Source organism: Myotis daubentonii, chromosome 7 (genome assembly GCF_963259705.1).
Source record: "Myotis daubentonii chromosome 7, mMyoDau2.1, whole genome shotgun sequence".
NCBI lineage: Eukaryota > Metazoa > Chordata > Mammalia > Chiroptera > Vespertilionidae > Myotis > Myotis daubentonii.
In genome coordinates this window covers 9389568-9404291 of record NC_081846.1, presented here as the reverse complement: position 1 = coordinate 9404291, position 14724 = coordinate 9389568, and the positions used below count along the sequence as shown (strand labels likewise).

The window sequence follows — 14724 nt, the reverse complement described above, 5'->3', positions numbered from 1 at the left end:
CAGTTGAATATCAGCTCTACTTATTTATTTGAGCCCTGGCCTGGGACTGCAGCAGGGAGATGGGGCACTGTGAGGTTAGAATGGAATCAAGAAACCCATAGCTATAATTTTTGTCTTTTCCATGTGGTCATTTCCAGATACTTTCCCTTCCTCCTCTGGGAGCTGGTGACCTTTCCTTTTTCTTTTTTTGTGTGTGATCTTTACTTTACTCTTTCTATTTTAGGTCCTTTGGGTTTAGGACATTGCAGAAGAATTGGCACATTTCTCTGAGGAAATCCTCAGCTCTTGGCTCTTCTGAGAGAGCAGTAAAATGGGAAGGCTCTGTGTGTGTCCCTAAAACTCATCATGTGTGTTTAAAAGGCTTTTTGAAAGCTTTTCACTTACATAATTTTTGCATGGGCTCTGGTACTGGTCACCAAGGCCATGAAAAGTTCCTTTTCCACCCTGGGGATGTCATCACAAAACATGGCTTCACCTGTGGCATGTTTGAGACCTGATAGGTGCATGATGGGACGTCCCACCGGATCTTGGAGGGGTTGGCGAGAGTCCACACTCTACAGAGGAAGACAAGAGTTTCTCTGGAAAAGCTCAATCTTCAGAAGTGGCCTGGACAATTCTCAACTCGCCTGATTCAGGATTGAGAACACACAGTCACCCTTGGGCAACAAACGCTGGAGTGGGTCCGATAGAGAGCATGACAACGTAGTGATGTAACTACACTGGGAAACGGTCATTTCAGTTATGTGGCAAGACCTTAGACAGGGCCAGCTTTTTGGCAAAATTGTGAAACAGGTGAAGGGGCACCCCCGTTTCTCATTTTGGCATCTTCTTTTTCTAAGCAGTACCCCTGTGCCCCTTTCTTCTGGAATTCAGGGGTCTGTCTCCCTATCCTGCTTTCTGATTTTCCCAGTAATCAACCCGTTCACATGTAAAGAGATCATGATGGTGAAGGCTAAAGTGATGTAATTCCTGAGGGTGAGGGACCAAAATCTAAGCCCGAAGCAGGACCTCTGGTGGGGGGGGGGGGTAGCAAATGGCCGTGGGGCCCACCCAGATCCAGACTAAGTGCCTTGGCTGCCCTCCAAGGGGCGTAGAAACATCCCTGGGCGTGTAAGGCAATGGAGCAAATGTTCGCTCTGGAACTCTTCTCCAGGAAGAGTGGTGTGTGGTGAGTGGAGACGGGGTTGGGGGAGGTGTTGTGCTCTAGATAACTGTAGACATTTTCCAAGTTGTCTTGCAAGGATGGGGGGTTCTGTTACTTCCAGGGCTCTTGTTTTGCTGATGAGATGAAAGGTTTTGCAATCAGGGCCGGAGGCTGAACCTTGCTCCTCTCCCTTGCTGTCCTTTCCCCACACCAGGCTCAGCTGCTCTTCAAACCAATGTGCAAAGGACGTCATTGGAAGAGATCGTCAGTTACTAGATGGTCAAACTGTTCCGGGTCGGTTCAGCCCCAGACAAACCAATTGATCTGCATTGATGGTGGCTCAGGCCTGAGCTCAGATCCAGCCTCTCCCTGACTCGGCCTAAACAAAGGGCCAGTGTGCAGCAAAAACACAGCGTCAGGACTAAAATCGCCACTCTGAACAGCTTGCTTGTTCGCACGGTTACAGCTTATCTCTTGGTGTCTAAGTTTCTGTTAAATTAAACTCACTGACCTGGTACCTCTGGACTCCCTGGGGCACCGTGACGGAGAAATCTTCCAGCCCACTAAGGAACGGGTCTGAGACGTCAGGATATCGAAGGCCGTCCTGGGCGAAGATTCAAAACAAACTGATTAGTCCGTGTTTAAGCTGGGCTTTGATTTATGCAAACATGACTTGGCTACAGTACCCACAAAACTGCACGGTCAGTGTAGGGAGGTAACCCAAATCCCCATCGCCGCCAGGATTTTACTTTTGATCAAAGCTTCTTGCCCTCCCTCTCCTTCCCTATAAGGAGGAACTGGACTGACTGGTTTGAAGCTGATCCTCAGGTCACCCTGAGAAGGAAGAGAGGGCGAGCTGGCCTGCAGGGAGAGAAGCATGAAAACTGGGGCTACGTAAGCCATCCAGAAGGAGCTGGCGTTCACTGTACACACGAGAGCCCATAGCCTATTGCTTTTCTCAGCTACTCGGCTTTCTGGGAGAGAAGTAAAATGGGAGGCCCTCTGTGTGTCACTAAGCACATCAAGTGTCTTAATTCAGAAATTAAATTCCTGGGGAATGTGGCTGGTGAGGGTCTGAGTAAATGAGAATCAGACACTTCAGGAACGCTGAGCTGCTGGGATGGAGTCGTGGGGAGGGGGCATAAGGTAGGGAGAGAGCTGTGATCATAGTCAGGAGAGGAAAGAGAGAGGAAGGGAGGGAGGGAGAGAATGATTTGTTTTGCTTAATTATTCCAGAAATTTACAATCAGAAAATCTAGCAAGAAGCTACTTCAATATTAGCATGTAAATAAATTTTAGTATTTTAGAAAAATAAAATTTATTTTACACTCCATATTGAAGCTGGAATATGGGCAGGGGTGGGAGGGTTGACAGTAAAGGGACAAAAGGGTACATTTTGGGGAAATGGAAATGCCCTATATCTTGTTTGAGGTGGTGGCTCCGTGGGTTGACACATTGGTTAAAAACTCACTGTATTTAAACAGGTGCATTTCATTACGTGCGATTATACTTTCCAAAGTGATAGTGGAAGAAAAATAATCGCACACCGAGGCAGGAGCACCATAACCTTTCACTGCGCAGGGCACGCGGTCGGCATCTGTGGCTTGAAGGCAGCCTGGCGCCCGGAGCCCCAGGAATCTGGGAGGCGGGATGGCTGGGGACGGACTGGCTGGGACCCAGAACAGGCAGCAGGCCATGGCCCAGGCCCCACAGGACAGCTGGCAGAAGTAGTGGGCACGCTGGGAGCTAAAGGCTGCGAGGAGCCGGGCAAGCGCGAGCACTTACAGGCGCAGAGGGCTGCTCTGCCAGCGGCTTCAGTGTCTGCAGCACTTGCAGGTAGAACTTGAAGAGGAAGCTGACCACCAGAGTCCTCTTGAACTCCACCCTCCCCCCCGGAGCCGAGCCTGGGAGGGAGACTTCGTCCAGGAGCAGCCGGCAGGCCTCGTCCAGCATCAGCTCGTTCCAGCGCCTGGTGGGATGGAGGCAGCAGGGGACCAGTCAGAGCGCGTGACAGGTGCTCGAGGTTGCTTGGTGATCACTTAGAGACTCCGGCGTCCTATTTATTTATTTATTTATTTATTTATTTATTTATTTATTATTATTTTTTGTTAATCCTCACCTGGGGATGGATGGAGATATACATATATATTTCAGAGAGGAAAGGAGAGGGAGAGAGAAATTGAAATATCAATGATGAGAGAGGATCATCAATCAGCTGCCTCCGGCAGGCCCCTCACTGGGGTTGGGGGGATTGAGCCTGAAACCCTGGCATGTGCCCTGACTGGGAATCGAACCGTGACCACCTAGTTCTGGTTCATAGGTCGATGGTCAACCACTGAGCCACACTGGCTAGGCTGGGGATACTTTTTCCATTGATTTTTTTAGAGATAGTAGAAGGGAGGGAGACAGAAAGAAAGAAAAAAGAAGAAGCAGGAGAGAGAGAGAGAGAGAGAGAGAGAGAGAGAGAGAGAGAGAGAGAGAGAGAGAGAGAGAGAAACATTGGAGTGAGAGAGATACATCAATTGGTTGCCTCCTGCAGGCACCCCAATCTGGCCAAGGATCCAACCTGCAACCCAGGTACATGGAATGGAACCGGCAACCCTTCAGTGTGTGGGCCCATGCTCTAACCACTGAGAGAACGGGCCAGGGCTTTATCGAGCTGGAAGGGAGTGTAGAAATCACCTAACAAGCCCTTCAGGAGAACCGAGGCAAGGAGTGGGCTGAGGGCACAGCAGGCTGGAACCTGGCATTCAATAAACAGACCACGAGGGCCAGTTCCACGGTGAACTGGACGAGGCTCAGACTCAGACGTGGCTTTCACCGAGGAAGAGGCAGCTGGCACCCGAGCAGGGGGTGCAGGTGCCATGCGGACGCTGCCGGGTGTGCGTTTGCTGGAGTATTGGTGTCACAAGAGACTGGGCTGGAGGAGTCCTCCCCATTTCAGTTGTTGTATTCCTCGCCCAAAAAGTGCCATCTACTTAATCATCGTCAAGAAAGGTCTGATTCATTTAGCAAAACTATGGAAAGAACAAGCAGTGCCTCCACACAGAGGCGTTTCCATTTTCTCAGGCTTTGCCAACACTCGCCTGAGCCAAATTTCCACCTTTTTTTTTTTTGACGTTGATTCACCCTCAGGCACAGGGCTCACTGCTTACCTCCCTCGGAGCTGCTGGCAGGATTGGCGGGCGCTGACGGTGGCCGCCCCGAGCCCCCCGAAGGCGATGCTCAGGTCCTCGATGGTGTCGGTGCCCTCCTTGAGGAGGACCCGCATGCCCGCGTTCACGTGGGCCCAGGCGTTGTGCTGGCACTGTGCCTGTCGGAAGGCCGACACCAGCTCCCCCTGCGGAGGCAAATGCCGTCGGGAGCTGCTCCATGTGTCAACCTCAGAGCACGGTTTCTGCTTCTCGGTGCCACTGATTAATCTCTTGGACCCAACGGAAAGGGACACAAAGGACACTTGGCACCATTTGAGGGCAACTCGGCTGCCTTCTCGTTCAAACTGAGGAGTGTCCTGTGCAAGGCCCCTCCCCCGCTCCCCCTGCCCGGTCCCCTCCAGGAACGGGGTCACTGCACCCTTTTCCTCTGAGGCCAGGACAGAACGGCTGGCTCCCTTCCATGTGTCATCTTTCCAGGTGCTCTGCCCCGGAGTCTTCAGGCCCCGTGTCCCCTGCGAGGATGGAGGACCCTCCTAACACCAGTGCTTTTCTTTTCTTTTAATATATATGTATTTATTTTTTTTACTTTTTATTGGTTTCAGAGAGGGAGGGAGGGAAAGGGAGAGAGAGACAGAAACACCAATGATGAGAGAGAATCATGGATCGGCTGCCTCCTGCATGCCCCCAACTGGGGACACAGCCCGCAACCCAGACATGTGCCCTGACGGGGAATCGAACTGCGACCTCCTGGTTCATAGGTCGAAGCTCAACCACTCTGTGGATGGGGCTCAACACCAGTACTTTTCGATATGATCTGCCCAACATGCAGAAGAGCTCGACCGCATTTCTTGGTTTGCAGAAACCATCACCTTCCATTGTGCAGGGCTCATAAGAGAGTGGAAATGAACTTTCCCACGGTGGGCTAGGGACCCCTGTGTCAGGGGCAAGTCAGGAGGGTGATGCTGCCCCGCTGACCTCTCGACACCGGGACCCCTGACATGGGGTCACTGGGGATGCCCGAGTCCCCAGTGTGTTTCCAGCTGTGTGGCTCCGAGGGTGCGGTGTTTATCTGCGAGGTTTCCTGCCTGGGGCCTTTACACAGAGGCACGTTTGACTGGGAACACATTTCAGAGTTCATTCCACAGGAAACATAAATGGAGGTCATGCATGGCTGACAGCATGCCTTACTCTAAGACTTCCTGCACAACCCAGCAGACACCTGGCTTCTGATCAGTGTGTATGTGTGAGTGTGTGTGAATATGAGTGTGTGAGTGTATGTGTGTGTGAGTGTGAGAGTGTGTGTGAATGTGTGTGAGTGTGTGTGTGTGAGTGTGAGTATGTGTGTGTGTGAGTGTGTTTGAATATGAGTTTGTGAGTGTGTGAGTGTGTGTGTATGTGAGTGTGTGTTTGAATATGAGTGTGTGAGTGTGTGAGTGTGTGTGAGTGTGAGTGTGTGAGAGAGAGTGTGTGTGTGAGTGTGAATATGAGTTTGTGTGTGTGTGTGTGTGTGAGTATGTGAGTGTGTGTTTGAATATGAGTGTGTGAGTGTGTGTGTGTGAGTGTGTGAGTGTGTGAGTGTGTGTGTGAGTGTGTGAGAGTGTGTGTGAGTGTGTGAGTGTGAGTGTGTATGTGAGTGTGTGAATGTGTGTGAGTGTGTGAGTGTGTGAGTGTGTGTGTGAGTGTGAGTGTATGTGAGTGTGTGTGAGTGTGTGTGAGTGTGTGTGTGAATGTGTGAGTGTGTGTGTGTGAGTGTGAGTATGTGAGTGTGTGTGAGTGTGTGTGAGTGTGTGTGAATGTGTGTGTGTGTGAGTGTGTGTGTGAGTGTGAGTATGTGTGTGTGAGTGTGTGTGAGTGTGAGTGTGAGTATGTGAGTATGTGTGAATGTGTGTGAGTGTGTGTGTGAATGTGTGAGTGTGTGTGAGTGTGAGTATGTGAGTGTGTGTGAGTGTGTGTGTGTGAATGTGTGTGAGTGTGTGTGTGTGCGTGGGGGGGTGGTTTTGCCTCTCTCTGGGAAGACTGTCCTCGGGGATTCAGACACAGTTTGGGGGAGAGGCACAGGGGACAAGGAATGAGGACAGAGGCCCCGCCATAGCTGGGGGGTGGCCGCATCACCCCCAGGGTGCTGTGCTGGCAGGTGTCTGGAGGCCTCACCTTCTGTGAACTGTGGGGTTGGCTGGAGCGGGACTTGGAGGCCCGCCAGCCTCCATGTGCTGTGGGTCCGACAGAGAAGCTCATTCCCAGCCCGGGAGGGTCCCCTCCCGGAGTCGGTCAGAGAGCAGGAGGAAGCAGGACTGACCGCAGGCCTCAGCAGCCGCACCCACAGCTGAAACAACACACTACACCCACCCCGGGCTGCCTGCCCGGGGGCTGAGGCCTGGAGCTGCCGTCCGGGGAACAGGAAGTCATGACTCTGGCAGACATCCTCTCTCCTCCGCTTCAGTGTGAAGACGCCGGGTTCGGTGCCAAAGAGTGAGAAGCAGCTCCCAGGAGCGGCCGGCGCGTCTTACCTTTTGGGAGTGAGGGATGTGCACAGATTCCAGAACCTCCTCCGGCCTGAGGTCTGCACTTGCCAACCCGGCAAGAAAGTGCTCGCTTAGTGGAACCTGCCGGGCGCCTCCTGCTGAAGAAGACGACGTTTCTGCACAGGCAACAGGGAGCGCGAGGCGTTCTGTGCGCTTGACCGTCAGCGCCAAAGAGGGGGTCACCCCGCTCAGCACCAAGTGACGAGGGGCAGAGCGTGTGACAGTCAGGACTCTCCTGTGCCTCCAACGGGGAGGGAGGATGGGGTGGTGGTGGCAGCTTCAGGACATTTCCCCCCTCGCAGCCAGGCTCCTCCCGGCCAGGCCGGTGCGGGTTTTCACTGTCCAGCAGAGGCCGGTTAACTCTCTGTGATCAAGGGAAGGGCGCAACCTATGCTGGCACAGGGTTTGTTCGCAGGGTGAACAGAGCTCAAACCCCTGGCTTTGCCTTTTGTTCTTGCTGCTGCTCTGGGCTCCTAACCAGGCATCTATGCTTTTAATGCACAAAACCTCCTTTCAGCCCCATTGCTATCGCTGAACGGTCCCGGCCCCCTCTGGCTTTAAAAGGGGGGTTTGTGGAGCCACAGGAGGCGCATGGAGATCACCCTACAGCCTAGAGACCCTGACGGGGTCGTGTTCCCGGCACAAGCAGCACCATGCCCGCTGGAAGAGGTGTGGGAGGAGGCAGAGTGCCCACAGATCCCCGCTGAGCTCTGGCCCTCCGGGGGCTGGTCAGCGAGCCCACGGCCTGGCTTCTGGAGCTGGGCAGTGCTCTGGGCGGCTGCTTCGCAGAGCTGGGAGGACAGAGACCTGAAGCCGGGGTAACGACCAAGCAACAGCCCAGGAGAAGTTACCCTTCCACTCCTGCGGCTGGTGCAGGAGGCCGGCTGCTGCGGGCCCAGCTGTCCTTTCTATCCTGACGCCCCGGAGTCTTGTCTCTTCTCTCCTGGTCTTTGGGGAATAACTGGGGTCGTCCTGGACCACAGGCCGGAGGACTCAGCCAAAGGGCCAAGGGCTGTCAGGGGTGAAGCCCCTCCGTGGACCCCATGCAAAGCTGATGGGGACCGAGAGCTGTTCCCCTGCCCCAAGGCTCTCCCTACACTCTGGGTTCCCACCGACCAGGGATGGGGCCTGGGATAGGACTCCTGGTTGGACACACCCCTGAAGTTCACATGGGGCAGCTGGATTGCTCCCCCTGACCCCCAGCGCCTGGGCCCGTGTCAGCCCACGGAGGAGTAAATAATGGATGGGCTGAGCGGGGTGGACAGGCGGAGTGGGGATGTGATGGGCTGTGCGTGAAGGAGGAGAGAAGGGATGGGAGGGGGACGGAGAGGCCCTGGGAGCAGCCTGAGGGAGAAGAGGCAAGTGCACCCCTTTGGCAATCAGACAGGCTGGGTTCCAGGGCGGCTGTCTGTGCATGTGGGGTAGGGCCTTCCTGCAGGAGCCTGCGCTTCCTGTGCTGCACTGAGAGCCAGGACACGGGCTCCGACTTAAAGAGGAGCCTTTAAAAAAGGGCAGAGAATCCTTAGGTGCTGTGGGGAGTGCTCTGGGGTAGCTCACCTGCGGATATCAGATTGAGGGTAGCGTTGCCCACAGCCAGGATTGGGTTCAGATCCGAGTAGCAGTGCCGACTGATGATATGTCCCCCTAAGGACTAAGGAGAGAGAGAGTTACAGCCTGGGCCAGTCCATCCGCATGCCCTCTGCCCGCAGGCACCTGCTTATGCAAAAGGGCCCAGGGGGGGCTCCGTTCACACTGCCTGGGAGTCCATGCTGCCTGGAGAGGAATGGATGGTAACCCACACTCCCGGAGCTTTTGGTGTGGCCACCTGCTGTCCTCCTCTCCACACACATCTACTCATCCTCACAACAGTCCAGTGAGATGGATGTCGTTCCTACAGATTCATTCTACAGATGAAGACACTGGGCACAGAGAACTTGTGACGTCTGACCGAGGTCTCCCAGGTCGAAGGGGGATTCAAACCCCAGCAGCAAGGCTCAGTGGCCAGTTCTGAAACCACCCCCTCCCCCCAACCCAGCCGTGGCCACCTTGCAGAATTCACACAAGCATGCCCAGGTGCGGGGCACCCATACCACTGAGAGTGGGTGCCTTCCCCCCCTTTTGGAAGACTCCACGCAGAGTGGGTTGAGCCTGTAGCATCTCAGAACTTGGGAGGGCACTGACTGGCCATTCAACTCAGTACCCTCCGCCCCTCCTAGTGATGGATTCCACAGTGACCACCCGCGTGGCTGCGGTTTGAGCGGTAACGCTGGTGAGGGCAGGGAACCCCAATTCCTCTGTGGACAGCTTGATTTTCAAATTTTCGCTTCCACTGAGTTGAAATCGGCCTCCTGTCGGTCATACTTCTATCCTCTTGATCATAGGAAGTGAACCCATCACCCTCTGGAGCCCATAAATATTTGAAAGCAGCTCTCATGGCCCCTCCGACGGTCCCACCCGCACCATCCTCTTCCTGATGCGATGGCCAGCCCCTCTCTCTCCTGCACCATCTCCTCGCCAGGCTCCAGAGCGTCAGGATTCTTGACTGGGATTTCGAAATCACTTGAAGAGCTTTTTGAAAGGAAACAGGTGCTCCTTCCCCAATTCTCTATGCCCCGAGGGTTTCTGACACACCGTTTGGGGTATGTAGGAGAGGGAGCATGCAGTGCTCTCTCCTGAGGTCATAAAGAACCTGACCTTAAGCTGTGTTGCCCAGGTCTGAGCATTACACTCCAGCTGTGGTCTAACATCTGGAGCAGAGCAGGCCGCCCTCCTTCTTTAGGCACCATCCTTCCGTTAATGCAGCCTGAGGCGGAATTGGGTTCTTTGACAGTCTTCTCAGAAAATCAGCGAAACCACGAAGTCCTTTTCCTACCCACCGTGCAACGAGGCCATTTGACTCAAGCTGACTTAGAACCCTCCTTTACATGTTATTAAGGAATGTTTGTTAACTACATATCTGTTAATCATGCCTGTCGTTTCACCTGCTGAGACCCTTCTGCATACAGGTTCTGCCAATGCCGATTTCAGCATTTCAGTGGGACTGAGCAGAGGTGCCGTGTGCCCGATGGTGGGGCCGGAGGACTTACCGCCATGTTCCGGATCTGCTGGCCCGCCAGGCTCTTCAGGTGCTTCAGGAGGGCTCGGTAGGTCTGCGTTTTCTCCTCTGGGAGCTCGGACACCCTCTCAGCCAAGATGTCCTTCACCTGGGCCAGGCTGCAGCCGGCGCCTATGGTGAGTCCTGGAAAGCAAGTTGTTTTCACAGGGGACCTGGGAGGAGCCGCTGAATGGTCAGCATGACGCCAGGGCCTGAGTGCTCGTGTAGCACACGGCTCTCCATGCTGGCTGCACAGAGAATCACCGGGAACTCGGAAACAGCACAGAGGCCCCTTCTAGAGCAACTTCGTTAGAATCTCTGGGCCTGGGGCTTTTCCAAAGGCTCTGAGATACTTCTCCTGTGCACCAGGGTTAGGACATCTGAGCTGGTGTATATTCTTTTTAAAGAAAATATACTTTTACTTATTTCAGAGAGGAAGGGAGGGAGGGAGAGAGAGAGAGAAACATGAATGATGAGAGAGAATCATTGATTGGCTGCCTCCTGCACGCCCCCTACTGGGGATCGAGCCAGCAATCAGGGCCTGTGCCCTTGACTGGAATAGAGCGCAGGACCCTTCAGTCTGCAGGATGACGCTCTAGCCACTGAGCCAAACCAGTGAGGGCTGGTCTACATTCTTGTTTGAACAAATGCAAGGGACTAGACAGGGGTGGGCAAACTTTTTGACTCAAGGGCCATAATGGGTTCTTAAACTGGACCGGAGGGCCGGAACAAAAGCATGGATGGAGAGTTTGTGTGAACTAATATAAATTCAAAGTAAACATCATTACATAAAAGGGTACGGTCTTTTTTTTTTCCAATAGTTTTATTCATTTCAAATGGGCCGGATCCGGCCCGTGGGCCGTAGTTTGCCCACAGCTGATAGAAGCTAGAGAAAAGGAATGACGGGAACATCTAGCAGGTAGCAGACCCTACTAGAGCTCTCCATGACCTCCTCCTGAGTAACCACAGTGAAGCTATAGAAAGATGTTTTGTAATTAAGGGGGTTACATCTGATGGCATTGCAGGGCCAGACAATCCACAGGGACTTTTTGTTTGGCCATTTCCATTGCTCACATCACCCTCTACTTTGTGCTAAGCAAGACACCACTATACGGAGAGAATTCTCTTTACTGTACTTATATTCATGTTGTATTTCATCTTTGGTCACAAAACCTAGCTTGTATTTCAGTGGAGTTGAAGACCTTTAACTTGGTTTGAGTCTCAGAGTATGGGTTTTGTTTTAACTCATGCTTCTCGGAGTTCCTGCGTCTATGGGATAAAGATGCGGTGACTTTCTGGAGCACTTACTGTGCTGAAGATTTTGAGGGGGAAAAGGTATAGTGAGTGAAACAGGCACATGATATAGGTTAGCATGCAACATTGGAACAAACATATGCCGTCACAGGAATTTATTTTCTGGGGTGCTGGTGGGGTGGGGGGGCACATGTGGCTACCCCTGCCCCCCACCCGTGTCCTTCACTCTTGGGCCTTAGGAAAAGGTTGAGAATCCTGGGAAACATCCCTGGAGGCCACTAGAGGGCACTCACACTTTAATTTTAAGAGGCCCCCAGGAAGGCATGGGTTTGTTTCTCAGATTGCAGAATCTGGCTCTAATTTAAGGACAGGATCCAAACTGAGTGGTCCGGTCCGTTCCAATAGCCAACCGCACAGGCCTGGGGGTGGGCCTTGGGGACGGAGAATGTCAGGAACAAAGGAGCTCTGATTTGGAAGCAGGAGACTGTGGCTTGGCCACCAGCCAGTTTAGAGACCTTGGTCAAGTGCACTTTCCCTTTGCTTCTCAGCTTCCTCATCTATCAAAGGAGGGCCTGGAGTTACACTGAGGATTGGGAGTTGTGCCCTGAAGAGCCCCCTCAGGGGCAGGTATAAGGGGCTCGGTGATAAGGTAGAAGGATGCGGGAAAGCTTCCCCCTTTTTCAAACAGCAGCTTCTTTTCAGGTGCTTATTCTAAGATCTGTTTGGGGTCAGAGCTGTGGTGCTAAAGAGCAGTTGGGAAATGTGGGTGCCTGGGGTGAAGATTAGGAAAGGGCTTTCCATCGGAACCTGGTGCTTAAATTAGTTGTCAAACTCCCAACCCACCCATTTTACTATTTTCTCTCCTTCCACTCTCTGTTAAAGCTAAAAAAACACACAAAAAAACAAAAACCCACAAAAAACAAACAAACACACAAACAAACAAACAAACTTTTCTTCCCATCTTCTAACTTTCCCGAGACTAGGCTAATAATTAAATTAACAGATTAACAGGAGAAAATCAATTTTTAATATATGCATAGGGAGAATTCACATAGGCAAGAAATTCCAAAGATGGTGAGGCTCCATGGGGTATATAAGACATGTGGACAAAGGAGAAAAGGGGGAGAATGAGGTGTTAGATTTCAGAAACGAGAATGGGCGATTTACAGGTGGTTGAGGAGAGCTGAACACACATGGCAGGAGAATTCTTGCTAGGCGACTCAGAAAAAAATGGACACAGCAGGTTATCTGGCTACCAGGCCCCTGTCTGAAGACCTCTATTCACCACAGTTAATTCAGGCCAAGGCGACCTCCTAAGCTCTCCTTTCTCTGTCTGAATCTCTTGGGCAGGAAAGGGGGGTGGGTCAAAGGTTCCCTCTGAATCTGGTTTCTTAATAAACAACTTAAAACCAATATCCGGAAAAAAACAAAGCCAGCTTCAGGGTGGCGACTGGTTCCCTTCATCTCCCTCTCCGAGTGGCATGCAGGTGTGCTGCCCGAGTCGTCCGTGGCTGACGCTGGGAAGCTCTGGTGCTGAGCAAAACCAGGAAGGGCCCCTTCCCTTGCACATGGTAGGGGTGAGGCTGGGGAAGGTGGGCTTGCTGGCCTGCAGCACAGCCTAAGCTTGGCTGACGATGGTTAGAGGCCAGGAAGCTAGGCCTCCTGGATGGAGGTGATACGGCCAAGGCAGGTCCCCTCCACCACCCACACTGACCCCCACAAACACGCAGTGGCCTGCTTCCAGTTCAGCCAACCTCCTTGCTGCTGAAGTTGAGGAGGTTATCATTTCCTCTGCATCCCAAATTCAAGTTCCTGACCAGTTCATTCATTTGTGTGTGTGTTTTCCCCCCATTAAGTCAATGACTGAGCACTTATATGCATGTACAGTATTCATATGCATGTACTATATAGGCTAGAACCTCTGGGGGATGCAGAAAAGAGTAAAATAAAGTTCCTTTTATCAAAGGATTGCTATGCATCTTCAGGGCTACGTCTTGCATGTTTCCTTCTACGTTATGAGAGCCACCTTGCCTGATGATATCTAGACACAGGGGGCTCTTAAGGATGTTTTAGGGACCAGGATGCGTGCCCAGGCGGGTCTTTGTCCCACTTGGCCTCTTGCCATTGTCCCCAGGAGACAAAATAGCATTTGAGTGCCAGACAACATTTCTCCTGCTTTCACTCTGCAAATATGCCCAGTCCCTGGAACTGACCATTCAACCAACTGATGGGTAACAGCCGTTCTCTCTTGCTGTCCGCCCATCCAAGTGGCACTGCAAATGTATTGTCTCTAGGTCACCATGGCATCTAACAGGCAAGAGTCCTGCAGGAGACTACAAGGTATTGAATGATGCCATCTGAATACCTACCTCATAGTCTGTGCAAAGGTGTTGATAGTAAAGTTTCATGGTGGGATGTACAGCACACCAGAAAAATGATAAAGAGTTGGAAATAGGCCAGACAAGACAAGTGTATGAGGAGTTTCCAAACTAGTTGGCAAGTGGAAGTTTAGTGCAGGGGTTGGATCACTGATGTTTTATAAGAACACCAGGAACTCACCCTCACTTGTTGTAGACACCATACTCAGCTCTGAAATCCTCACAGGAGAGAGGAGAATTGGGTGAACATGTCCTTGAGATTTCATTGCAGGTCCTGAAAAGTAAATATATATATTATAGAGAGAGTTAGGAAAGGGAAAATGCCTTTTTTTTGGGCATTGGCAGTTTTTCATAAAAATGTTCAGATACTAATTTAAAAATTGACAATATGTGTATGTAGATGTGAAAGCAGTGGGCATATACCCAGCCAAGTAAATTTATAGCACATATGCTCCCAGTATATGTTTTTATTTATGCACTCACTGCATGGTTATATAAAAATGGGAAGTAAAGTGGATGAGAAGTTTTTAGAAAACTCTTGCATGTGGGCACCAGGTGACATATATTAGAATATCTGTAATATTCAAAGCTATTGTTGGAAAGCACTCATGTCCCTCAACAATAGAATGAATGAGTCAATTGTGCTATAGTCATACCATGAAATCTAGCACAGTTACACGCAACAGTGTGGGCGAATCTCAGCTCAATGAACAAACCAAACTGCAGAAGCATAATACTGTGTCAATGTAATTATATGAAGTTCAAAAAGCACATAAAACCAAATGACGTCTTGCTTAGGGATTGAAGTTTATGATGTGGTAAACCTGTAAAAACATGGGAGGGACTGACCAGCACCACATTCCCGCTGATGAGTACCTCAGAGGAGAAGGAAGGGAAGGGAAGGGAAGGGAAGGGAAGGGAAGGGAAGGGAAGGGGAGGGGAGGGGAGGGGAGGGGAGGGGTTAGGGAGAGCCCACAGGGCCTTCAAAGTTCGTGGTCAAGTTCTTGTTCTTAAACTGGGTATGGATGATAACTGGGCGCACATTGTTAATATACCCATACATACTTAATAAAATTCTGCTATATCTACTGACTATTTGCAAAAATAATATAAAAAAGAACAAAATAGAGTAAATGATAAAAAAAAAACAGCCTCAAAACACTAATACTTTTCCCCC

General features: G+C 51.5%; 1 protein-coding gene across 1 annotated transcript in view; it reads right to left on the bottom strand.

Annotated features, from left to right (window-relative positions):
• The window catches only part of LOC132238107 (aldehyde oxidase 2), a 62200-nt gene that overhangs the window by 33082 nt on the left and 14394 nt on the right, over positions 1 to 14724 (bottom strand). Inside the window, exons 10-17 of the mRNA XM_059702695.1 lie at positions 13729 to 13821; positions 9908 to 10059; positions 8379 to 8472; positions 6807 to 6916; positions 4300 to 4484; positions 2951 to 3113; positions 1656 to 1748; positions 385 to 554 (exon numbers count right to left, since the gene is read on the bottom strand). Of these exons, the coding sequence (XP_059558678.1) occupies positions 385 to 554; positions 1656 to 1748; positions 2951 to 3113; positions 4300 to 4484; positions 6807 to 6916; positions 8379 to 8472; positions 9908 to 10059; positions 13729 to 13821 (1060 nt within the window). The remainder of the gene's footprint in view (positions 1 to 384; positions 555 to 1655; positions 1749 to 2950; positions 3114 to 4299; positions 4485 to 6806; positions 6917 to 8378; positions 8473 to 9907; positions 10060 to 13728; positions 13822 to 14724) is intronic.